At 41.8% G+C, this 27,405-nt stretch overlaps 1 protein-coding gene across 3 annotated transcripts in view; it reads right to left on the reverse strand.

The window, feature by feature from the left end:
• Positions 1-27,405, reverse strand: part of GRM7 (glutamate metabotropic receptor 7) — a 392,717-nt gene that overhangs the window by 166,091 nt on the left and 199,221 nt on the right. For all 3 annotated transcript variants that reach the window (XM_083491455.1, XM_083491453.1, XM_083491454.1), the window contains exons 3-4: positions 25,480-25,621; positions 17,626-17,780 (exon numbers count right to left, since the gene is read on the reverse strand). In XM_083491455.1, the coding sequence (XP_083347581.1) occupies positions 17,626-17,780; positions 25,480-25,621 (297 nt within the window). The remainder of the gene's footprint in view (positions 1-17,625; positions 17,781-25,479; positions 25,622-27,405) is intronic.

Here is a 27,405-nt window from a genome sequence, read left to right on the forward strand (position 1 = left end):
TGGTCAACACTGTTGGGCTGTTTCGCCAACAGGGTGTGCGCAGTGACTGAGGTGCTGAAATAAAAGGCTGTCCGCTTTTTTTATTTTTGAGTATATAACAATCAAAAGCTGCAAGTCACCACTCCTCACCAGCAGCATACAACACATTTAATCAACTTAAATACAGTTTTCAAATAATCAATTACCCTATCACATCCCTGCATTCGGTGCAGAAAGGAAACTCCCCCTTTGATTAGTCAAGAGACCGCAGGTGTGCTACCAAGCATACACCTCTGAGTAGCACCACTGACCATCTCAAGATCGATGAGCAACTGTGGTTTCCCCAGGTCTAAAAGACTGCATTTTTGTGTGTGATTACGGCGACATGCTGTATTTATTTGATATGGCTTGGACTAATGTTCCGTAGTCCTAGGAATGCAGCCCATTAGGAGAGTCTTTGCATCAAGTGTAATGGTGCTTTGCAAAGCTAAGTTGAAATGAGTATCAACATCAAGCCAGCATTGTGTTCCTATTGGGCAATTCCACATGGAATGAATTTTACATGCCTTGGGACTGTTTGCAATGCCAGTAGGAAGAATGCATCCTTTCTGTATTGCAAATGAGATCCTGAATATATCCCGAATAGGACTCCTTGCTGTATGCAGTCTTAAATCTCCAGCAGTCGAAGTTCAGCCCTTTTACAGAACCGACTTGAGTACTCAAGTAAGGTGGTTTGCAAACTAGGAGGAACCCCTAAACCTAGGGCTCAATCTGCAGGGTTTGTCATGGAAACAGAATGTGAGAGGGACAGGACTCTTGTAGTGCCTTACAGACCTTCAGGGTGGATCAAGAAAGGAATCTTTTCATACAACGTGATGAGAGGGCCTGAGGAAGGTGTTCTAAAGGATTTGAAGTCACCTGCGGGGCATCCTCTATTCATTAGTTGACTTCCGGGAATGCCGAAATATATAGCACTACAAAGACAAAACCTTTATTTATAGCTCTGAAAGCCATGTTGAAAAAGAAGGGGGGGGGGAGATGGAAACTGTGCAAAACTGGGGTCAAACTTAATCAATGCAAGCCGTTCCCCAGGTGAAAATGCAGGTAGGGGAACCACAACTGCTTTCAAGAAATTCAGTCGCTGGGATTAAATAGGAGAACATTTGGTTTGCTTGTTACATTTCATGTGTGCCTGTCCCACCCTCCCACACTAGTATAGAGAGACTCCAGGATAAGGTCAGACATTGTAAGTCTCCAGGATTTTTAACTGAGCAAGCTGAAGAAGGTTGCAGTAAGAAAAGAAAAAGCTGCAATACTTTCAACAAGTTAGACGGAAGAAAGAAACTATATTAACTTGATAACACAATCTTGCTGCAGTAAAATTGCATTTCCTAGCCTCCCGAGACCTGCATATTAAACAGTAATACATCCCTCCAGCTAGTGCTCCCTGGGATTATTGAAATTCTCCCCAAAGCCTTCTTTTTAACTTTATAATGTTAAGCACTGAGTTGGTTCGGAAATGTCACACTGTGTATGAAGTTTGGGAATATATCCCAGATTGCCAAAGGATTACCAGGCATCTCTGCCTAAAAAAGCCTATAGAATAGAAGCTAACCCAATATTTGATTGTATACTGTTCCTCAAGATGAGCCTGGCAACTGAATGACCATGAAAAAAGTAAATGGAATAACATACTGTATGATGCTTGGAATGGAAATCATAGCTCATTATACTTAGGGGAGTGAGTATTTCCTAGCATTTAGCTCTTAACACCAACACAGACAAATACGGGGCATTTACAGTCTTGCAAACACCACAGATGTAATAATAATCAATCGGCGCAAGGGCTGGCAAGCAAAAACAAGAGTCAGCATTAAACGAAGAGCCGCTGAAATAGCTCTTAGCTCCTCATGGAGAGTTTTCAAGGCGGTGAAATCATTAGGTGATTTGGGACAGTTTAAAGTCTCTTTCATAATGCCTAGCCATCTTCAGTATTAAACAATCAATTGACTTGTTGCTCAGCACGGAGAAAGATCTGTTCTGATTGTCTTTGCAAACCTAGCCCTAACAAACAGCATGGTAGCTGATATATAAGAGCATCTTGCCAAAATTCAACATGTGCCAGCTCCTGTAGAATACTAGATATGTCCATACGGGAGACAGATGAGCACATCACAATATGACCTGAAGTTTTGACATAGATACAGACCTATGCTTTCACTGAATATGCAAGCATGTATCTGGTCGACTGGTCGTAAATTCCAAGCAAAGTTAATTTGACATACATTGCAATCATTCTGTAGTGAGATTGTGTTCAGCCACCTTGCAACAGGAAACCTAAATTACACATGACCAGGTTTCCCCATTTTTACATAGCACAAAGGTTGTAGTTGTTGTTGTTTTTTTAAAAAAAATTCATTAAACATTACAAATGGTAAATAAAAGCCCACATAATTTTCAGTTCCAAAGCACAAAGCAAAGGACAATATAGAAGTAAGGAAAGTATCCATCAAAGTAATATTATGAGCGCTCTGCTATTGTGTATTTGGAGATTCATCTTAACACAATGATCCTATGCCCAGCGGCGGAGCAAGTCGATCGGGCGCCTGGGGTGGTGCACATGTCCCTGTGCCCAGGGGTGGGGCGAGCGCCGTCTGCTATTTTGTCACCCCCCCCCAGTGGTGACTCCTGGGGTGGACCGCCCCTACCGCACCCCCTTCCTCCGCCCCTACCTATGGCTCATGCATTGCACTACGTTCAGTGAGCATGGCCCCTCCACAAAGGAGCTTGAGAGAATGGGGGATATAAAATACAGTGGTACCTCTGGTTACAAACTTAATCCATTCCGGAGGTTTGTTCTTAACCTGAAACCATTCTTAACCTGAGGTACTACTTTAGCTAACGGGGCCTCCCACTGCCACCACCCCACTGCTGTTCAATTTTTGTTCTCATCCTGAGGTAAAGTTCTTAACCTGAGGTACTACTTCCGGGTTAGCGGAATCTGTAACCTGAAGTGTTTGTAACCCGAGGTACCCCTGTATGCTGTTCCTAACTAATGAAGGAGAAGAAACATCAAATCTTCCCCCTCACACTTTTCCAAAACTCATATAATTAACATTCTCCTGCATGAGAGTAGGTTAGACCCTTATTAGGAGTTGAATCGTTCTGATTTATTGAGGAAAAGGTAGAAGCTAAGTGTTGAAATACATAAAATATTGGGCAAACACAATGGTTGTCCACACATACTGTATATCCTGTTCACATATAAGGCAGAGGGAATTTTGGTCAGCCTGTACAATTCATATATCACTGAACAAATTTAATACTGAGCAACTCCTGCATATACAGTTGCCAACTAAAACAAATGTGCCAGACATCTAGGGACTCAGCTACATTAGAAAAAAAAACCAACCCCAGTATTTTGAATGTGTTATAAACATGCAACACCAGACGGCGCTGGAGTGTAAAAAAAATTCAATGATTTTCCAGAGCGTTTCCCCTCTTTTGTTATAACAATTTTATTTCTGACTTATTTATAGCATTTTTCTCCTTTGTGTAGATCCACTCTGAATTACAAATCAAGGGCATGGTTATCAGTATGGACAGAATATCTGGTTTCAAAACCTTATGGAGTCTTAAACGCACTGTGTGGTCTGAAGCAAGCTAGAACCTTCCTTTTTCCCATCTGTTAAAATGGAATATGAATAAACCACCCTACTTTATTTATTAATGATTTGTTGCATTTTGATTCCTACTTTTTCTATTGGTGGAGTTGAGTGGGGGCTTCTATCCTGGTACGCATGAGTCTCCCATTCATTACATTACTTTTTAGAAATACAGCCACATTTGATACCTTCAGGCTTCTGAGTCAATTTATGTTTTGGAAATGTTTTCTGATACAACTGATAATGACCACATACCAACTCGTTACTGAAATCTGGGCTCAACTTTGTGAACCCTTCGCTTCTGAAAACTGATTTGAAACTGATCTGGAAACCACCATTCCATTTGTGAGACATTCTTGTGTGAACACTCATGTATACGTTACTTGACAACTAGACCATGTGAACAAGGATTCTACAATGGCATCTTTGCATCTGGGAAGGCTCATAGTGGGAGAAAAGTGTTTTTTCAGGAACCTTCGGCCGAAACTGAGCACAGCTTCATCACCACCTTGAACTGACAACATAATGGGAACCAGGGTGAAATTAGTTCTATATTCATATAGACAGCATAGCTCCGTCAGTAGAGCTTGAGACTCAGGGTCGCGGGTCTGAGCCCCATGTTTGGCAAATGACCCTTGTGGTCTCTTCCAACTCTATGATTCTATTATTTTTAGGCAGGCAGCTCTGCATTGTGCAATCTGAAGCTTTCACACTGTCGTTCAGGGACACTCCCACAAGGGTACATTACAGTAGTCCATACAAAATGTGATGAAAGCTTAGGTGGCAGTGGCTATATTCTTTTCCTTCAAGACATTAAATTTCTTAGCAACTCCTCCTAAATAAGTGGTAGCAGAGGCAGGACCTGGCTCTGAAATCATCATCTTTAAATCTGAAGACTCTGTTTAGATTTAAATCCTTTCCTCCCTGTTGTTTGAAATAAGTGTAATTTTTAATTACAGTAATTATCTTAAATTGCGGCTGAGGTTTTCCATTTACCATAGGAGAAATCGAGGGGGAAAAAGAAGCGTATGAGAGATAGAGAAAGAAATGAGATGCATGATGCACTGCTTGAAGAGAAAAATACAGGGGGGTTATCACATTAATATGTCTGCGTAATTAATGTTTGGAATGGTCTTGTGTACTGGGAAAGAAGAGTATTCCCTAAAACAAAAAGCAACAATATTCAATACCAATTAGTGATGGTATCTAAACAAAAGCTGCAGGACTCCATTTGCCAACTGTTTGGGTGGCAAGGAAAGGAGAGGCAATTTTGTCACTGGTGTACGTTGATCCCAGGACTTCCCAGGAGGAAGACGATGAATTTAAGGCACATCCATGCTGTTATAGTTCAAAGCTCACTGAAAACAAATAGTTCATTTCCAATGTCGTGCATTTTTGCTTTTGCTATCTTCTAGCTCCCACTTCTTGGCCTCAATTTATTATAAGTAGGCATTCTTTAAAACTGCACCATACAAATGCAAGAATTAAACTATGATATGAACAATAGAAGAGAATGGTTAAAAAAAACAAGATTAACTTTGATCTGCAATGTCAGTAGATTCTACTGATGAAGGTACAGCAAAGACCAAATAAGAGAATTTCAGGAGTGAAAACTCTCTGTAATGCACTTATGAAACTGCTGTTCTTTTGGAGGCTTGTTAAAGTCTAGGCATAAACAGTTGAGGAAATAAAAATCTATCTGACTTTTAGAAGACATCTGAAGGCAACCATGATCAGGGAAGTTTTTAAAGTTTGATGTTATATTGTGTTTTAATTTGTGGTTTAATTTGTGGAAGCTGTCCAGAGTGGCTGGGGGAACCCAGTCAGATGGGGTGTGTGTGTGTGTGTGTAACTAATCCAGACTACGACAGCTAGACTGGTGATTGGGAGTAGTTGTCGAGACCACATAACACAAGTCCAGAAAGACCTGCATTGGCTCCCAGTACGTTTCCGAGCACAATTCAAAGTGTTGGTGCTGACCTTTAAAGCCCTAAATGGCCTCGTCCCAGTTATATTATATATATAATATAACTGCCATCTCTATAAAGGTAAAAAAAGAGAGGAAAAGGACCCCTGGACAGTTGAGTCCAGTCAAAGGCGACTATGGGGTTGCGGTGCTCATCTTGCTTTCAGGTCGAGGAAGCCGCCGTTTGTCCACATGTGGCCAGCATGACTAAACCGCTTCTGGTACAATGCAACACCATGACGGAAACCAGAGTGAACAGAAACACGGTTTACCCTCCCACCGCAGTGGTACCTATTTATCTACATGCACTGGTGTGCTTTCAAACTGCTAGGTTGGCAGGAGCTGGGACAGAACAATGGGAGCTCACCCCATCGCAGGGATTCGAACCGCCAACCTTCTGATCAGCAAGCCCAAGAGGCTCAGTGGTTTAGACCATAGCTCCACCCGTGTCCCTACCATCTACATAACACTAAGTCTCTATCCATAAGTCACTGCCCCTTCTGTCCAAGTCTACTCTGAGTGCCACAAAACATTTCAGACTTTGCTGATGAGGGTAGGGGGAGACATAGCCCCATAGCACACAGCTTTCCAGCACTGGGAAAGCTGTGAAAGAACAAGAAAGAGCAAAGGATGTGTCAGGAGGCTGCTGTCTTGGCTTTTATACTGCTTATAGCAATGTATAGAAATGTAACGGTCAAACGTGTTAGCGAACAGCCATATGCAATAGGAATATATATGTGCACAACTGTTGGATCAACTGTGGTGTAGTTTAAAAAAGGTAGGAATTAAATTTATCCTAGGTCAGCTTCAAACTTGGCAAACCCCACATAATAGCTTTGATCAGAGCCTGCTGCAAGATAGAAAATGGCAGCCAGGCTACTTTGAACCTACCCCCACTACTCCTATGATGCTACAGCTGTTTTCAGCCTCAGTCAAAACTCCATCCTCTGCTTCTTATTATCTGACTTCATACTCTGATCTTTAAGAATCACTTGTCACCTCATCATTCACACTAAATTTAAAGCACTGTCATTTTTCCTGTCATCATTGGGATACTAAAAAACTAATTATAAATTAGCCTAAGGTAGCTCATTGTATTATATGCCATATCTATGTGGGATGGTGATGGAGAGGCTATGACCTGAAAATTAAGTATGATGAAATGACAGATTTAAATACTCTCCAACAGATCTTGAGTTTAAAGGTTTGCCATTTAGTGCCTAAATTGTGTACGTGTATTACAAAAAGGTTTTATTATAATTGGAGCAGTAACAGTGGGGTGGGGGCAGGTGTGGTTGCCCCAGGTGCAAAATTGTTAGGGGTGCAAAATTCAACGCCTGGTGATGCCTGAATCTAGCTACCCACTTTTGCTGCTCCACTGAAAACAGCTTCTCCATGAGAACCAGGAAGTGACCTCTCCAGACTCTTCTTATCTCTGTGGCTGCGATCTTTTGGGTGATGTGGATGTTGTTGGACAGTTTAATGTGCATGCATACTCCTTCTTTTCCCACCCCTCCTTCATGGCCCCGGGCACTGGCAACCCATGCTACACCACTGATCAATAAAAAGGAGATGTTAAACGTGAATACCTGCATGTGTACAATTAAGTATTATTCGGGGTGCACCGAAATCTTTCATATATTTGTGCACTTTTTGTTTGCTTACTGGTAATGTCAGCAAAGGTATAAATATATTATCCGTAGCCCAAAGAAAATGATGGCTAATGATTTTTTTACACGGACTTTCTTCAGACCTCTTTAGAGATTGACTCCACCCACCAGAAGTCTTTGTAACTGGCACCTTTACTCTTAGAGAGTGGTTTGCAAGTGCCACATGGACTTCCATACCTGATGCTTCTGACCTAAAAAGGAGTACTTGTCCCTGAACTATGGCTTCATTTATTTTCCAAACAGCTATTACAGAATTACAGAGTTCAAAAGCCTTATTTTCCCATAGCAGCCCTTCTGGCTATGAATAGAAAAATGGGGACAACTCAGCGGACCTGCATTTAGCAGAACACCTTGCTGGTATACTGCCTTCCTCATGTGAGAAAAATCAAATGATGACAAGATATGCAGTCTCAATAAAAAGCTGGCTCAATGCATCTATGGGTGGACTTTATGGGTGGGTTGTATTCCTTTGAAATCACATGTGAATTGGCTCTCTGCCTTTTGTACAGGTGTCATAATACAAAACACCCAGATTTTGAAGTTGGCATTTCACCACATTCAAAGAATCAATGCAGCATTCCAAGCAGATTCCAGTGGCTACCAGGATAACTGAACGATAGTCCAGCTCTGCCCTTCATGCTCAAGCAGCTTAATACTTTTTAAAGCACTGGCCTGGGGGAGGAGGACACCATTTGGGCCCAGCCGGCTTCAGGTGGCAAAATGTCTTGGGTCGGCCCTAGTGCCAACCTAATCATCATCATCATCATGGTTTGGCTTCAAGAATTGAAGCGCTGAATGTACAGAATATTTTCCTTTAATGTAAAGAAAATGTTGAGAGGGCTGGAATACACAAAATGAGGCAGAGGAACAAAAGTAAATGCAAAGATGGATGGCAGCACGTGAGGAGAACAAAAGGGGAAGACCAATATAACACCAGTAGGAAATAGACCATGATGGCCAACAGAAATGGCAATGGAAGGAAATCAGCAATTGTTGTTGTTGTTTAGTCCTTTAGTCGTGTCCGACTCTTTGTGACCCCATGGACCAGAGCACGCCAGGCACTCCTGTCTTCCACTGCCTCCTGCAGTTTGGTCAAACTCATGCTGGTAGCTTCGAGAACACTGTCCAACCACCTCGTCCTCTGTCGTCCCCTTCTCCTTGTGCCCTCCATCTTTCCCAACATCAGGGTCTTTTCCAGGGAGTCTTCTCTTCTCATGAGGTGGCCAAAGTATTGGAGTCTCAGCTTCAGGATCTGTCCTTCTAGTGAGCACTCAGGGCTGATTTCCTTAAGAATGGATACGTTTGATCTTCTTGCAGTCCATGGGACTCTCAGGAGTCTCCAGCACCATAATTCAAAAGCATCAATTCTTCGGCGATCAGCCTTCTTTATGGTCCAGCTCTCACTTCCATACATCACTACTGGGAAAACCATAGCTTTAACTATACGGACCTTTGTCGGCAAGGTGATGTCTCTGTTTTGAAATCAGCAATAGACCCTCAAAGTCAGGTGAACCCTTGCTAGTTTTGCTCCTCCTCGCATAGATCCCAGGATTTACTATCTGTTATGTCTAGTCATTTTATGCATTTCATTTTTGGATAGTGTTGGCAAAAAGGCAAGGTAATAAATACAAGATTAAAGTAGGAAGCGCTCTTCCTTCCCCTTGCTGCTTCATGCCATTGGACCTGTCAGTATGCTCCTTTTATTTTCTCTTGGGAATCTGCACAAACATTGTTAGTCCTGTTTTCATTCTACACACATGTGCCCAGGACTACACACTTCATATCCATACACAGAAATTCACAACAAAGCCCTCATTGCGATGACACAACATTTCCTTGTGGCCTTAGATTCTACCCAACATGGCCAGACAAAATAAATTCTAATCTTTTCCCATTTGCTTCATATAAGTGTGCATATAGTACAAATCACAAGGGTGAGTTCTTTGTTTTTGTTTTAACAACCTTTTTTAAAATAAAATAAAATAAAAGATGTATAAGCTGCCTTTGGGGTAACTGCCTCTCGTAAGAGGCTTCAATACAAAACAACAACAATCATTGAATGATTTTCACTACTTTCATTTTATTTTGCCCAAATAAGCTTTGAAACGGCTGTCTGAAGAAAATGCAATTCTCTTTTATTGATTTTTGTTGCATAAACATGGGTACTGTTTATTGCTTATCAATACCAAAGAGCTCTGATTAAACACCTTTTAAATGCAACCTTTTATAAAGTGATTATTATATAAGCACACTGCTTGTCCTTTGCAAATAAGATCTGACTTTATCCTTCACTGTAATTACATCAAACAAGACCAGACTATATTAAGACTGATGTAAGCTCACAGGGCTTAATTCACGTAATCTGTACCTTTGGGACAGTGGCAAACATATATTTGTCCCACAAATGTTGTTAAGTTAGATCATTACTTCTTGGGGAACCAATTTACACAGGCAGTGGTATAGGACGACAAAATGGGCTAAGTGCTTTCCCTGGGGAAGGCAGGAATTACAGCCCACCCCCTACAAAAAACCCTAACACAGAACCATTGACAATGATAGGCAGATGTGACTTGTCATTGCTAAACAACCCCCTCCAACCCCTCAGCTAACAGCTCAGACAGAAACCATGACAAATGACTATGCAGGTTGATAGAATCATGGAATCGTTGAGTCGGAAGAGAGTGCATGGGTCCCTTGTCCATTCCCCTGCAATGCAGGCATCTCAACTAAAGCATCCATGATGACTGGACATCCAACCTCTACTTAAAAACCTCTGTTCCCCTGTCAAAAATCTCTTACTACCAGAAAGTTCTTCCTGATGTTTAGTCGGAACCTCCTGTCTTGTTACTTAAGACCATTGGTTTGGGTCCTACTCTCCACACTACGAGGAAACAAGCTTGCTCCATCTTCCATGTGATAATCCTTAACATATTGGAAGAATGCTATCATATCTCCTCTCAGTCTCCTCTTCTCCAGGCTAAACACCCTCAACTCCTTCAACTGTCCTCATAATGCTTGGTTTCGAGACACCTGTTCACCTTGGTTGCTCACCTCTTCACAAGTTCCAGATTCTCAATATCCTTCTTAAATTGTGGTGTCCAGAACTAGACGAAGTGCTCCGAGTGGTCTGACCAAGGTAGAATAAAGCAGTACTACTACTTCCCTTGATCAGGATATTAGACTTCTGTGGCTGCATCCTAGAATAGCATTAGCTTTTTTGGCTGCTACATCACACTGTTGACTCATGTCAAGCTTGTGGTCTACTAAGACCCCTAGATCTTTTTCACATGTACTACTGGCAGGCCAGGTGTCCCCCATCTTATACTTGTACAGCTGGTTATTCCTGCCTAAGTGCAGAATCTGACATTTGTCCCTATTGAAATTCAGTTTGTTAGATTTGGACCAGTTCTCCAGTCTGTTAAGGTCATGTTGAAACCCGATTCTGTCCTCTGCATTAGCAACCCCTCCCAGGTTGGTGTCATCTACAAATCTGATGAGCAGCCCCTCAGTTCTCTCATCCAAGTCTTTCATAAAGACATTGAACAACAAAGGGCCCAGAACATCCCTGACAAACTGAACAGACAAAGGGTCCTTTGAGGAAAGTTCATTGGTTCAAAGTAGTCAACGCCTTTGAGAAAGTTGAAGTGTCTCTCTATCCTAAGAGTCATTCTTCTCATTCTAATTTCCATAAATTGAGTGCAAAACTACATGCATCAACCTGTGTGGTTAGAGTGCCAGACTTGGACTTGGGAGACCAGGGTTGAAATCCCCACTCAGTCACAAAGCTCACTGGGTGACACTGGGACAGCCGCTGTTTCTCAGTCTAACTGATCTCACAGGGCTGTTGTGAGGATAAAATCAGGAGGGAAGAACCATGTACACTGCCTTGAGCTCCTTGTTGGAAAAGGCAGGATATTGAATGAATGAATGAATGAATGAATGAATGGCAGGTCTGTTTGCTGAAAATTACACATTGATCTGGAAGGTTATCCTTGGGAAATGAGTTGGGTTGTGTTCAATGCAGTGCTAAGGTGAACATCCCATCAGCGCAAGGATTTCTCCTTGTGCAATAGAACATTCTTCCCCTCTCCACTCACTATGCACCACTTAAATCTGTTTCTCCACGAGCTGCCTATATCAGTTTCTGCCCAATACTCCAGAGCAGATTTGGGGATGGCACAGGGTGTGCCTGGGGAAGAAGGGGGAAATCTCATTGCACTAGTGTTAATCCTTGCGCTAGTGCAATATTTTGGTTGAACATTGCCCATTGTTTCTTAGAATACAGCAACATCGAGAGAACATACATACTTACCCTTCCATTCAGCCTTGCAAAGAACCCCCGATGTAGCTTATACTTAGAGAAATAAATTATACAAACACCAACACAATTTCAAAAGAGAGAGAGGCAGAGAGCACACACACCCTGCCAACAGAAAATAAAGAAAGAATAACAGCTTGCCTCCCTCTCATTCGCACTATGATACACTGTGGACAAACCAGTATGGATTTTAAAAAACTTTTGTAAGAACTTGATGTTTTATGTAAAACTGGTGCAGAGACATGTGCGGCCTAAGCGAGACAGCAAGTCTCCTCGGTATTCTAATTTTTTCTTTCTAAGTGCGAATAGAGGAGGTCAGAAGTATCACACATTTAACAAGTCATGTTATTCTCACATTATCGGCAAAAAACTCTTTTAGAAAAAGGCACCACAAAGATTCGCGTTCCCATGGAACTTCACTGGAAATATTCCCTTGTGAATTTCAACCCAGCTGCCTGAATTTTCACTTTTATGGATGGGCACTGACTGTTACCTTGATGGCAGGACGGCTGCTGTGTGTGGCACATACTCTTTGTTCTTGTTCATGGACCTTACAACCCTCTGTCTACTAAGAGCTTTGAGGTGCTAGTAACAGTAACAGAATGATAAAATGAAATCAAACTTACAAAATACGCCCATCTTGCAAACGCTAAAAATCATTATAACTTCTAAAATGTCAGGTCGTATGCACAGACTGTGACAGGAGTGAGTCAGCAGTAAACCACACTGAGCAAGTTAGAGTTAACTCTTTATTAGGGGGAAAAAACAGGATCTGCACAGGAGTGTCAGGCCTCATGAGCACAGCAACCCTTCTTGGGTAGGTCTTGCCCTAATGAAGCAGTTGCAGAAACATCTGTGACTTTTCACCAGCCTGATTCATCTCTGCCTCTAGGCCTTTCTTCTCCCACTCTCCTGCTTCAGTTTCTGCCTGTGATTCTAAAGACATGATTTCTTGCTGTTGTCAAATGAGCCTCACCAACCTGGGTGAGGCTCACCTGCTCTTGCAGATCAACTCAGTGACCAAGCTGGGATTTAAGCCTTCAGGTGGACCTAAATTGTTCAAGGCTTTGCAGATGAATACAAAGTCCTTGAAACTAGCTCGGCAGTCGATGGGCAAACAAGGGCAGGAATCTTAACACTGGGGTCACATGTTGTCGGCTGGATGTCCTTGTCAGCAACCAGGCAGAGCTTCTGAACCAGGCTCAAGGCACCCCAGATAAAGCTCATTGCAGTAATCCATCTTTGAGGTTACCAACTCATGGACTACAGTTATTCCACCAGTTATTCATCTCTAAGACCTATCAACCTACTTCACATTTTAATCTTTTCTCTTAAGCAGCAAAGGACTCTTGGGATCATAGAATTGGAAGGGAGCCTGGGGATCATCTAGTCCAAGACCCTGAACTATGCAGGAATATGCAGTTGTCCCATATGGGGATCAAAGCTGCAACCTTGCTGCTATGAGTGCCATGCTCTAACCAGCTGAACTATCCAACATCATTTCACTTTTACTTGATATTCAAGCAGCTCATACTCTCCTGTGTAGCAATCTCAGTTTTTTATCCAACTTTTTGTGTCTTTTTATTTTTATTTTGACAAAGTAATAAGCATAAATAAATAAGAATAAAAATGTGACCCCACCACCGAGACCATTCCATTGTAACTATCCAACCTTCCAGAATTTCAACACTTCTTGCAATGGTTTGACCCCTTTCCGTTTTAACAGTATAAATTCTACGAACACCTTCCATATCTCCTCAAAATCATTTCTCCTGCTTATTCCCTGTCTTACCTTAATGGCACATGTTAATTTCTCTTTAATAGCTACATCCCACACCTCTTTATACAAATTCTTCCATTTTATATTCTGCTTGCCCCTTCCACTTCCTAGCTATCATAATTTGTGCAGCTGTCAATAAATTTGTGAGCAAGTCCTTCATAGCCTGTGAACGTCCTACCTCATTGTAAATTGATAATAATGCTACCTCTAGACTTTCGGTCAGCTTTAACCCAGTGATTTCTGTTATCTCCTTAAACACCCTTTGTCAGAAAATTTGTACATATTTACACCCCCACCACATGTGAACATAATTCCGTTTCCTGGCACCCCCTCCAACATAACACCGGATATTCCTTGTTTATTTGATTTAATCTGACTGGTGTTAAATATCATCCCCAAACTAATTATAATAATTTTCTTTTATTCTTATGGACAACATTTTCAACATATGATTCTCCCATATTTCCCCCCAGCTTTGACTATCTATCTGTCTCCTTTCCTACACCTCTTTTAATTGATCTTCTTGATCCTCCATTTCTACTAATATTTTATAAATTTCACTGGTTTCCCCTTTTAAAACTGTATTTTCTTCTTTATCTCCCCTTTTTATAATCTCCCCCCCCAAAAAAATTCTGTATATTCTTTGCCGTTCTTGCTTTCCCTTAACCACTTCTTCATCCATTGCTCCAGTCATCCAACTTTTATTATCTCCAGGTAGCAGCATTAAAAAACAAAGAGAACACTCCCTGAGCAAAATCCCTGGTTCAAATTCCTCCATTGCAGTAGTAGCCAATACAGGCAGAGCTGTATTGCTGACCTGGCTTCCCAACGCTGCACCTTGCTGCCAGCTACTGGGGAGAGAGGCAAGGCAAAAGGGAGTGCAGTGTGGGCACAGCAGCAGGAGCCTCAGATAAACTACAATAAACTCAAATAACCTCTTTGAGCAAAATAATGAAAGTCTATCACTGCAAATGGAGGTGCTCTCATGTTTCGTGGTAGGCAAGGCATCCTCCTTTGGTATATACACATTCACTAGCAGTCTTTGGGGAGCAGTTGTTCTATGCTACAAGATAACAGAGATGACATTAAAATGTCTCTTCTCATTTCAGTTTGATGTGTAATCTAATGATAAGAGAGAAACATGGCAGTCTAATTTATGAATCTGAAACGCATAAATGATAAGGCAGTGGAAGCAAAAAAAAAGGGGGGAAGCAGCAACAGTCTTACCAAATAAACAGTCTTACATAAATGTGATTGACACCCTCTAATTAACACACTGTGCCCTAAGATCTTATCACAGTGTATTATCAAATAAGGACCCACAATTGACCTAGAATAAGACATCATGGCTGCATTGAGAATGGATCTTCTACATCCAAGTTAGTAACCATTTACATACCAGCTGAACAAAGATTGTTTGCGTGACCAGGCACGACAACCCCAGCCCCCAGGGATTGTGGGAAAGGAAATAAAGCCTCTGACAACGTTATGGAATTAAAATTAGGCCACAACTTTATTAAACTTCTGAATGTAGGAAGACCTTGGCTTAGGCCTTGGGCGTGTATCCCTCCCAGCCCCCCAGCTGGGGGAACTGGGGCGCATCAGGATAACTGGGATATGGGGGTGCTCTGCCCGACGTAAGTGTAGGCAGGCAGCCGAGCCCATATCCCCACACGCAGGGTAGTTCATTGACAACCTTTCAGTGTATGGCCAGTGATACCCATTTATGTAACCCCTTTAAGAGGGGACCCTAGAATCACCGTCGCAGGGGGTGAATCACCACATCACCCCCTCCCCCCATTATAGAGAAGAAAAGACTAAAGGATTCCACCATAACCGCCAAAGTTGTAAGAAATTGCTACAGGGAAGACAAGACCTGCCAATGCAGGAAAATTTCTTCTCGGTCCTTCAAGAGCAACCAGTCATGGACCATAGCAGCACCCTCTAAACAGGGAGCAAATGTTAACCAGCAAACAGGAAAACATTAAATAAGGGAGGGTAGGGAGGGTGAATCTCCAGAGCCATCTGCCTGGCTAATACTGGCTCCTCCCCCAATTTATAATGGGTCTGGCCCCACCTTCCAGCAATGAAACTTAATACTGAGGCTGGGCGTGAACCTCTGAATAATACCCTGAGAAGCAACCCAGCCCCCTTCTACTAGCAAGTTCCCTGGGAACTGTAGCACCACACGCAATCCCGCAAAGGGCACCCACAATATAGGATGTGAGTGCTCATTATGGGATGCAACCCGCCCTTGCACACAACTGGATTTTGGAGATTCTGCGCAGCCTCCCTCCAAAGCAAGCAATTCATCCTTTCCTATCTCTAGAAAGGTATCCATGCGTAAGCTGCATCTGCTTCTACTGACAGACTTGATAGGATATGATAGGATATGCCTTGGCATTGCACACAGTGCCCCCCAGACATAGGTAGTCATGCCAAGCACATGGCTGTATGTGCAATTGTCAATCACGTTCTTGTGAAGTGAACAAGGGAATGTAATGCAGGCATCTGTCTGTGCAGTAGTCCATGTTACAAGGAAAGTCCTATATTCAGAAACTAAGTACCAAGCCTCAAAAGCCTGTGTGCAAATGTTGTTGGAGTCCAACTCCTGCCATCTCTGATTAGAGTGGCCCATAGTCAGGGATTATGAGAATTATAGTCCAACATGTTCTGGAGGGCATCACATGCTGCAATTGCTTTCAGACCTGCAAGGAAGCAATTGCAAAGGCAGGAGACTTTGAAGGTTGCCTGTACAGAATGGTCACGTTCTTCACAGTCCCACTTTCTCCCCGTGCCTGTCAATTGTAAGGTAAAGGTAAAGGGACCCCTGACCATTAGGTCCAGTCGTGACCGACTCTGGGGTTGCGGCGCTCATCCCACTTTATTGGCCAAGGGAGCCGGGGTACAGCTTCCGGGTCATGTGGCGAACATGACTAAGCCGCTTCTGGCAAACGAGAGCAGCGCACGGAAATGTCGTTTACCTTCCCGTCCAAGCAGTACCTATTTATCTACTTGCACTTTGATGTGCTTTCGAACTGCTAGGTTGGCAGGAGCAGGGACCAAGCAACGGGAGCTCACCCCATCGCAGGGATTCAAACTGCCGACCTTCCGATCGGCAAATCCTAGGCTCTGTGGTTTAACCCACAGCGCCATCCACGTCCCAAGTCAATTGTAGCCCCCCCCCAAAAAAATCTCTGAAGAGGCTTTTTGGAGTGGATGGAGCTGCAGTGGGGAAGGAGGAGAAGGGAAAGAACCATTGGGCCTGCTTGCCTTCCAATTGCACAGTGCTGAACAGAACGCTTTCAGACCAGATTTCCTTATAACTCTTAGAAGGAACAAGGAGTATATTAGCAGCGTGAACTTCGTAAAAAGGAATACAAATATTTGATTTCATCGGAATGAAGAAAGACACTGGATGTCAACTTAATGTGCGAAACTCATCTTCCAGGGTCTTTGCAGAGATGGCCTAACATGCAACAGACACAAAGCCCTGTATCAACAGAGAACACTTTTTCTCTTTACACAGCATCTCCTTAAGAAAGAGGTTTTCATATTTAAAATGTATATGAATACCAATCAGGAAGCCTATTGATTCTTGAAGGGTGCTAATAGAACAAGGAGGGGCTAGAGCTCAGCAATGGAGCACACACTTTGCATGCAGAATATCCCATGTTCGAAACTATGCTTCTCCAGGCAAGGATTTGTCTAAATCCCCACTGCCAGTCAGAGTCAGCCCTCTGTGGGCGGGTGGGAGTGCGCCTTGCTTGATCAACAAACAAGTGGGAGCTTTAAGCTCCTACAGCATCCCTATAATATCATAAAGTTGGCAGGACCTGCTGTGCTTATAAAGAGGTTGCAAAACACATGAACATCTTGCTAGCTGCCAATAATTGACGCTGCATTTCACAAGCGTTCACCTTGGTGGGGAATATTTTACTGCTGTCATTTTACAGGGCTACCAGTCATCGTTGTCAGAGAAGCATTTGTATACCCCATGCAAGTCCCATGATGCCTGTTGCTCACTAACAGAGGTGATGTGGAGAACAGCCTGCATGCCTATAAAGATTTTTGTAACAGCAGCCTACACAGTTAGGAAGATGGCTTCTCTTAAATTCAGCTGCATTGTGTTTATGAATCTGAAACTTACAATATATGAGACAACGGTTTAACATGAAGTTAGGTTCACAGTCTACATGTTAAACAAGGGAGGACCATTCAGTGAAACCAGAGAGCAAAACCCTTACCTTCTATCGTTGCACGCTTAGGCAGAATGGTGATGGCTCCCTCGGCGACATCTTCCTGCTGAATTACAGGATTTATTTTGGAGCCCCAAGTGTCTGATGCCACCCAAAGAAAATGGCCAACTTGATCAGCCCTTTTTGCTGCTGCAAGGATATGCCTGCAGAGAGAAACAATTCAATTCAATTCAGTTGAGAAAAAACATTTATAATTTACACAAATATAAAAGTGGGGGGAGATAGAAGGAAAGTCAAAGTGATACTTATTCACTTGAGAACAATAGCGAGCAGAGAAAGGTTGCTTAATGAGCTGGAACAATGAATCCCCATAACTGGAAGTTGAGTGCTGCCTCATAAGGCTGCTTTTAGTCTCGCTTTCCATTGTTTCTTGGCTTTGGAAGTTAGACTGGTACAATCAGCTACACAATTGGATATAGTTAGGAAGCAGCTGTGTGATTTCAAAATCAAGGATGCTTAAAAAATATATCCACCGGTCATTTAGAAATTATGCCACAATTTGGGCTGCTCCTGAAGCTTTTAACCTCCTTCAGAAATTCACTGGGGCAAGTCAGGCCCCAGAGTTAAGATTATAGTCCATTTTCTACAAAGCTCTTCATAACTGTCAAGAAAGAGGGGGTAGAAATAGGGGAATAGTTTTGTGACCAACCAGGCAATGACTTTGCAATCATAGTGCTTCTGGGTGGGGTCTAGAACGAATCTAAAACTGTGCCAGTGTTTTCACTACATTGTTGTGTGTCTGTGGTAGCAGAGGCAGCTGCAAAGCTCAGGACTCCCAAAGATGGCTTGAGAGAAAGCATTACCTGGTACTGACACACCAACTTCCTAACCTGGTAGGCAGAGTTCCACCAAATGCCCACAACCTGAGTCCTCCCTGTACCCTCTCACTGGCTGCCAGTGCAGAGAGAACAGGGTACCACCTCTCTGTTAAAAGTGATGCTGCTGACAACTTATACTAGGAAGGGATAAGTTCCAGGCAGTCAGAGTACAGCTATGAAAAAGGAGGAGCATGAGGCTTGTATCCTCTGCCCCTTTAAGGCTTGAATATAGAAAGCTGTCTTAAGCTGCACCTCAGAAGGAAAGGCAATGGGGAGACATCTGTAGTTTCAGGCTTTTCAAATCTAAGGCAGATTAGGTGTTGTCCAAATCAGTTTGAGATGATCTGACCTTCTATCTGAAGCATCAAAGTAGGATCCAAAACATTTTGAACATACAAGCAGAAGATTGTACTGTAAACCTCTTAACCCTTTAGTTTGTTTGACACCCAAGGGCAACAACATAACTCAGGGCTGCCATACATCCGGATTTTGTTCAACAAAATTGCTCAACCATTTTTGATTGTCCTGGCTTTTACTTTTTGAAATATGGCAATCCTAACATAATTAAAGCTTCAATGAATGTGATATATAGTATAGTTTATGCTTTCCTAAATGCAAAATGTAGAATTACTTCTCCTGGAAATTTATTTTTATCTTGATTTTACAACACATTTCACTCCTCATTCTATCGCCATGGTAATTTCAGTGCTAATTACTTCCCTGTAGAATAATCTATACAAAAAGGTCTATGGGCATTTAGCTACAGTACATTTCATACTGAAGAAAATACCCCTATCTTATTTTCCTTCCTAATGGTTAAGCAAGTATGGATATGATTGCACTTGGAAAGGCCACTTCTCCCCCGTAATAGGAGGGTTGCAGTGAATGCCCATGGTTTTCATTTCCTAAAGCAAAAAAAGAGCACAATTACCATATCAGACAAGTGTTCAAATATTGCCACAACTTTCCAAACAGTTGATTGACTGGTGAAACAGAGAAAAGAAAAACGATGACATTACACAAGATGCTGCGGAATCAAGCTAATTGCACGGAACAAGGAAGGAGCGCAATAGCTCAGTCTTTGAGCAATACCCCAGCACTAAAGCAATATCAATAAAGAGCACAGAAAAGCAAGACGTAATTATAAGCAATAGCCTAACGTCCTAGGCTTCTTCGGGCTTTTTCCGTGCAATTAACACTGTACAGGCGAGGAAGGGAGAATGAGCGTGCTCAAGCACTGCATAGAAAATTAGTACTGTATTCTAAAATGTGTGACGATTCTACATGGATTAGAGCAGGCTCTCAGTGCAGTCACTATCTCACCAACTCATGGAGGGCAAGAGGAACAGCAACAGAGGGATGAGACAAGTGTTATGTACTGAAGTTCTCACCCCGGGCCAGCAGGGGGATACTGTAGATAGTTATGCAAATAAGGGATCAAAAGTGATGTTCAGTGATTGGATAGTTTTAGAAAGTTGTTACAGTAACGTTGTGCTGGAGCTCTATATAAGCACGCTGACTGAACCCTTCAGTTCAGTTCTGTCCTGGCCTGTGAATAAACAAGAGCTGTTTGAAGTATCACTGTGTCGTCTGATATGTTCACCCACAACTTAACAACAAGCATATTCCTCCCCACTCCCTCTTCTATGCAATATTAATTGTGTGGCTCAAGGAATGCCGGAAGAGGCTCCTGCAAACTAATGAAACGACAACACGTTTTTTCACAACAGGAAGGATGTGCATAAGTGCACAAACACTCTAGTAAAATAAACAGGTCTGTGTCTTTAAGCGAAGAGTGATGGACAATTTTAGCATTCAACTAACTTGTGAAATTCCGTTGTCCCCAATGGGGACAATGACAATAAAGATATTATTATTATTATTATTATTATTATTATTATTATTATTATTAAGAATTCATGAAATTTCTGGCCTCCCCAAAACTGAATATCCACAGGGATTATCTCATAGATTTCAAAATCAGCATGCAGTTTCTGCCCATGGACATTCATCCATTCATTACACTTTCAGCACACTTCCTTACAATAGTTTTCTCAGTCTTTAAAATGTGTGTTTAAAACTAATAAGTGAGAAACCTGCTAGAATGGAAGGTTTTTCACTGTGGGGAGACAGGGAGAATAGCATGGCTTCAGCTGATTGGCAGGAACAAAATAGGATGGTGGTTCTTGCATCAGCAAAGGATTTAACAAAGTTCATCATATATATAATTCTGCTTGCACCAGTCCCACAGCCTGACTGCAAATGGCACCAGGGATGGCACAATGAGGCAAAACAATGGTACGAGCCCTGCCAGACTTCTTATATGCTGTTGCTCCCATCCACAAATCATTCTTACAAAATCACCCTTTGGCATCCATAACTCATGCTGAATAGGCACTCATGTCAATGGAAAGGCATGCCAGCACAGGACATCCCTTTCTTATAGTTGTAACATAGGAATTACAAGCATCATTTACTGAAAGAGTATGAGCAATGTGCCTGGGGGAACCTTTGGTTATTGGCATCACCCCCACATTTGAGACCTTCACATTGTCCATACCTAACTGGCATTGCAGATGTGTAGAGTCCAGCCTGGGTTTAACATGTATGCATGTGCCCTGGATATTGCTGAGATGTATTTCCCATGCATAAATGCCTCAGGTGAGTGAAACAAGGATGCTATCAAACTATGTTTCATTTTAGCAATACTAAATTCTTCAATATCTGTTATAGGATTCCAGCATATATATATTGGGGATGTATTCTACTAACCATCCTATCAGTGCATGGATTTCCACCTGTGCAAATGGACTCCCCACTCCTTCCTCTGCATGTCCTGCACCCTCTCCAAATCTGCTCCATTGGGTTGGGGAAATCTCTAAAACAGCTTTAGGAGGCACACAGGTGGGATGGAGGAGAGGTGGAGAACATTCCATTGCACTAGAAAAGAAGCCTTGCACTGATGGAATGGTTTCCTTCATTCTGCGTTGGATTCCAGCCACTGATTCAGAGAAGAAGGATATCACTGCATTTCTTGACCTCCTTGCCTATATGCCTCCATGGACTAAAGAGAGCACTCTAGGCTTGTTGGTGACAATGGCATTCAGAAGGACACCACATGGAATTATTTAAGTGATCAGCTAAGCAATATAAAAGGAAGCCATGCAGAACCTGCAAATCACCCACCAACCATATACAGAAACCAGCAGCTGCCTGATGTTACTGTTACAATATTTCTCTTGCTTATTAATTTTCTTAATTAAGTGATATGCAGAGACAAAATTCGGCTTCATGTAATATCCACAAAACAAGCAGTTGTCTGAACAAAGGAGCCACTGAGGAAGGGAAGATGGGACAGGTAAGTGTGTGAGTCCGAGGGCAACAAATTCATGATTTGACCATACGTGGCAACTTAATCCAATATATTAAAAATAAATGTTAAAATAAATCTTTAAGCTACAGCTTGACACTACATTGTGACTGATTTCCCCTTTTTAAAAAAGGAAAGAAAAAAAACAAGGCTTTTGTGTTTGTGGAAAATCCAGAGCCAGGGTTGTGGACAACGTTTCGCTAAAGTGTTTTTGCTAGCATAGGTCCTGCGGGCTGGCCTTGCATAGTGACTTTGCAATGTTATACTGCAGGGGAGCCAATTTTGTGCCCTCCAGATGCTCTTGGACTCTCATCATCCCTGACCATAGGCCATGCAGCAGCAACAGCAACAACATCTGCCTCCTCCTGTTATATAAATCAATCACAAAGTGCAGAGGAATAATAATAATATAATAATAATTTATTATTTGTACCCCACCCATCTGGTTGGGTCTCCCCAGCCACTCTGGGTGGCTATGAGTGGACAGTGTGATACTGGCAACAAGAACAACACTTAGACAACATTGTGTGTGTATTCAGGGTTTTTGTGCAACATCTATTTCAATGTGTAGTCTACTGAAAATGTACTTTATTTTATGTGGTAATGGCTGTGAATCTTGGGGTATGTTTTTTTGTTTTGCTTTTTGGTACTTTCCCCTCTTTATTTTATTCATATATGCTACTGGATTGTTATATAACAACAACAACAACAACAACAACAACAACAACAACAACAACAACAACAGAACTGTCATCATCAGATTTTACCAGAAACCTTCAGGTTCTGTAATTGTTTGTCTTTTGTTACTTCATTATATTGCAAAGCGCAATCTGGAAGAGGATAATCTGAACATATTACTGAATAACAGTGCCTTAGTTCTTTCCCTTAATGGTATCATTTCATAGAAGAGAGAGAGAGCCAGCAATTTTTAATCAGGTTTCAGGCTTTCTTCAATGGAATTGGCTTTGCTTTGGATTGTTTCATTTCTAATGTCACTTATTTTCCGTTTTACCTGAAATTACCTCTATAATAGCTTATTTTAACAACTCCAAAGCCCAACAATTCTTGGATGCACATGGTTCCTCTGATTCCTCAATAGCAAGCAATTGTAGGAAACAGGTGCTATTCTGAATCTGTTGAGCTGGAAGCTAGAACTGAAGTTGTGTGGGTTTCCCTTCAAGGTGAAATAACTTTCACAGAGGGACCTGAGCAGCAGAGTTAGCCCAGTGATGAAGCAAAGTGAGGCAGTTGCCTCAAGCTACAGGCTAGGAGAAGCAGCTGATTCACCTCTCTTGCTTACTGCCCTCCTCCTCTGGTGCCTGCCCACTGTGTACCTGCATGTTCAGTGACACCACCCCATCTGTCTCTCTTTCAGTCAGTTTGAATATTTGCATGCACTTTCAAACCACACCCCATGAAGTGTATCCCGTCACATCCAATCAACAGCCTTCTCTGGTCAGGACAATGGAAGATGTACCGCTAACTAGCTTAGCTCCGGCCTTGGCAGTAGCCAATGAAAAGTGGGCTGTGTTGAGAGTAATGCTAGCAGATCTCCATTAACTATTTGCTTGCTTATTTCAAAATGGCATGCAAACCTTCACCTCTGCTGGTTCAAGTCATAAGCATCTCTATTCTATGCCTATTCTCTTTCTCATTTCTTCTCTTAGACTCCTTACTCCTTATTTCCTTCATTTTTTTCTTCCTCTGTTTCATTTGCCTTCTGAAACATTGCTTATATTTTTCAAATAATTGAAAACAAGTCATTCTAAACCATGTGACCATCATTCTATAAGGTGGTTCTCAGTTGACAACAATTGCAGCCTTTATCTTCCCATCCCAAAGATTGTGAAAATGTTCAGCCTGAGTACTGATTGAATAACTTAGTGGTTTATGTATCTTGCATTTTCTATCCCACAAATTGCTCAGTAATTTTCTAAGACTTTGGGGGGTTATTGGTTTCTTAATCAGCTCTCATCTTGGTTAAAATTAAATCAATGCAACACAGTCTCCAGACAAAATGGTAACTTATATCAATACAGCTTTTTTATTTAAAAACACAGGCAAGATGGAGCATTTTCATCTAAGGAAGTACTACTGTGTTGGTTTTGCCAGGGGTCAGCAAACTTTTTCAGCAGGAGGCCGGTCCTCTGTCCCTCAGATCTTGTGGGGCAGCGGACTATATTTTTTGGGGGGGAAATGAACGAATTCCTATGCCCCACAAATAATCCATAGATGCATTTTAAATAAAAGCACACATTCTACTCATGTAAAAACACCAGGCAGGCCCCACAAATAACCCAGAGATGCATTTTAAATAAAAGAACATATTCTACTCATGTAAAAACATGCTTATTCCTAGACCATTTGAGGGCCGGATTTAGAAGGTGATTGGGCCGGATCTGGCCCCCGGGCCTTAGTTTGCCTTCCCATGGCATAGACACTTTGCAAGAAGGGTCTACCCTCTTCTGCTCCCTCTCCCAATTAATCTCAATCTTCAGATGATTCTGAACATAATGTTTACATCAAGCATTTTCTCTCTGTATTGTTTGGCAAGTTTTAGCTTAGGGTTGCCATAATTCAAGAAGTAAAAGCCAGTTGTTGAGCTTTTTTTTTTTTTTTTACAAATTGTTGATGCTAAAAAACCTGCAATTTTTCGATTGACCTGCCTAAGATCCAGGACAAAGCGCCACCTTTTGGAAATCCCCCCCCCCTTTGAAATCCCTGTAATGTCCAGAAAAATCCAGACATATGGCAGCCCTATTTTAGCTAAACATCTTTTACAAATCTGCTTGCAATAGCTTTGATCTTGACTATCAAACAACTCAGATTGTAAAAAGTCTACATTTAACTGAGCTCTTGGTGAATTCTGCCTTGATTTTGCACCTCTGGTCTGGCAAGGCTAAATGTCAAAGCATCAAGTTCCCAGACCAAAGGCCTTGCAGTTTAGCTACTTTGCAAGTGAATTGCAAAGCAACTGAATTCTGCAAAGGGCAATATAATTAGCTACAAAGGACCTTTGCTGTAAAGTACAAAATATTTGGATTGCAAGCAAGTGATCTGAGATGCAGATTGCACTACCAACTAATTCCTTTGGCTCTTACCATCCCTTTAGTTGTACACAAAAGTAAATGAGGTCTAGTTCACGCATATGATGTAGGACAATGGTTCTTGGAATTTACCACTTCAGACTCCAGACAAGCAATCACACAACTGTATATTAACTATAAATATGTTTTGATGGACAGATTGATAGATAGGTAGATAATCACTCTATGTACATAGTACACTAGAGGCCATGGAGAAAAGTTCTACTGAGTATTTTCTGCTAGCATTTTCTGCTAGTGTACCAGTTTTGTATGGGGAGGGAATTTTCCTAGAATTAGATTTCCTATGGAAGAATTCAACCATATAATCCCCCTCCTTCAGTCTGAAGTGGTACAGTCCAGGAACATTTGTGGATCAACATCTATTGCTCATGTAATGCACAGAAATTTTAATACACAAAACTGATGCAGCTCGCAAAAACTTCCACTACTACTTTGAGTTGCACATTCTGTTCTATGTGTATATGCTCTTGAAATTATTTTCTATATTTTCTTGCTAATCCACAAAGCCATTATGTGTAAACAAGTTAATTTCTCCAGTCATCCTTACTTTATATCCTCATCGTAGGCAAATACAATGATAGCCCTGGCTCTGGGAGTATCTAGGAGCAGCTTGATAATTTTATCAAATTCGTAGGTCTTGTCTTTGCGATCCTGAGGGATTTTCAATGACTGAGCAATGCAGAGGTTACCTGTTAATAGAAAGAAAGAAGACAAGATGCTAAAATCTGTAAATTAGTGCAAGAAGGAATACTGGGGGGGGGGGGGAATTTTGGTTAGATGAAGGCTTCATTTGTCCAGTGTGGTCCAGTGGATGTGGTTTTAACTCTGTGGAAAATGGATCCAAATTTCCACTCAGCCATGAAGATATCTGGATGTTCATATGCAAGTAATCAGATCAGCCTAACCTACCTCAGAAATTCTCAGCTAGTCCAACCTGGCACTGTGAAGATTAATAATTCAGGAATATTAGGGTACCCTATAAATCAACAAGGCAGTATAAATGATTAGAAGTGGAGGGAAAGGAAGAAAAATGCAGATAAATCTGAAAATCTGAATCCAGAATTAGATTTCCATTAAATATCCCAGACCTTATGAGGTTTCCCAAAATCTAGACTGCCCTCCAAGTGTGTAGAAGCATTGCTTGGACTTTGGTTTTTCACCTGAAATACTTCATGGCGTGGAATGAGTCCATCCCTGTTACCTTCACATAATAATTGAGAGGGGTGTGAATCCAAGGCCTGTAAAGAGAGATGGATCTGTGCACGGCAGGCAAGCTGCATTTGGAGAAGATTCAGCAAAACATAGCAAAAGACATAGCAGGTTCTGGGGTGTGGCCATCCCACATAAGGCTTTGGCAAGTTGTACGCAGATGGAACTCTAACCACAATTTCACCTTTGGCTGGATTTCACTATATCTTAAGAAAGGTTTCCTGAGAGGTGATAACAACATGAGAAGGAATGTGCTTGTCAACAGACGAGGGAGAGGGAGAAGGAGAGAGAGAGAGAGAGAGAGAGAGAGAGAGAGAGAGAGGTGGCATGATGCTGTAAAGAAAGGTAAAGTTAAAGATGATTCAAAAGAAAAAAACCTCATGCATGGAGTTTACTTTCAATTCTGCATTGTGATCACTATTGAACTTTGGAGTGGTATACTTACTTTCTGCTACTGCAAACCTTTTATTTAAGGGGATGCCAGGGGAAAAAAAGTACATGAGCACTGGTGGTGGTAGGTAATAAGAACTGATGCCCATCCTTCATACTGATTTGTAAACTCTGATAATGTTAATACCTAGTTTTAGGGTTCTGTGGGAATGGTGGGGGTAAGAGGTTCATGCGTATGTGCCCTCAGGCTCACTCTGATCAACAACAGATTGTTCTGAATTCTTAAATATTCAGTGTAGCCACAGATTGTCTAACTAAAACAAAGGACAGGCAAGTTCAAATCTCCACGAAATGTGAAACTCCCCAAGTGATGTTGGGGTAGCCACTGCCTCACAGGATGGTCTTGAGGCTGAAGTGAGAGGGTAGTGAATCATGTATGTTGGCCTGACCTTGAAGAAAAACTGAGATGCAAAACTCAATCAATCAATCAATCAATCAATCAATCAATCAGAGATGCCTTTTGTCTTAACTGTTACAAAACAAATTTTGTCTCATGAACATCAACTAACTAATTTAAAATCTAATATATGCTTTATGTTTTCAGGGTGTGTGTGTCAGAATTGCACAGACATGAGCACTGTGCACAAATTATGCATTCCTCCTCCAGAAAACCTGTTCTTTATTTTGATAGAAGATGGCAACTGATAAACTTTCCTACTATTCTCCCTCCCCTGTTTCTTTCCAACACTAGGTCAGACCTGCTCTAATGGCCTGTCCACTGCAACGGGCACACATTTGGACATTAACCTTAAGCTTATTAATAGCACAGCAAACGTACGAGGTATGGCCATGTGGAGCCTCTGCTCAACGGGGA

This window comes from Podarcis liolepis (assembly GCF_965112155.1).
Source record: "Podarcis liolepis genome assembly, chromosome: 2".
Lineage (NCBI taxonomy): Eukaryota > Metazoa > Chordata > Lepidosauria > Squamata > Lacertidae > Podarcis > Podarcis liolepis.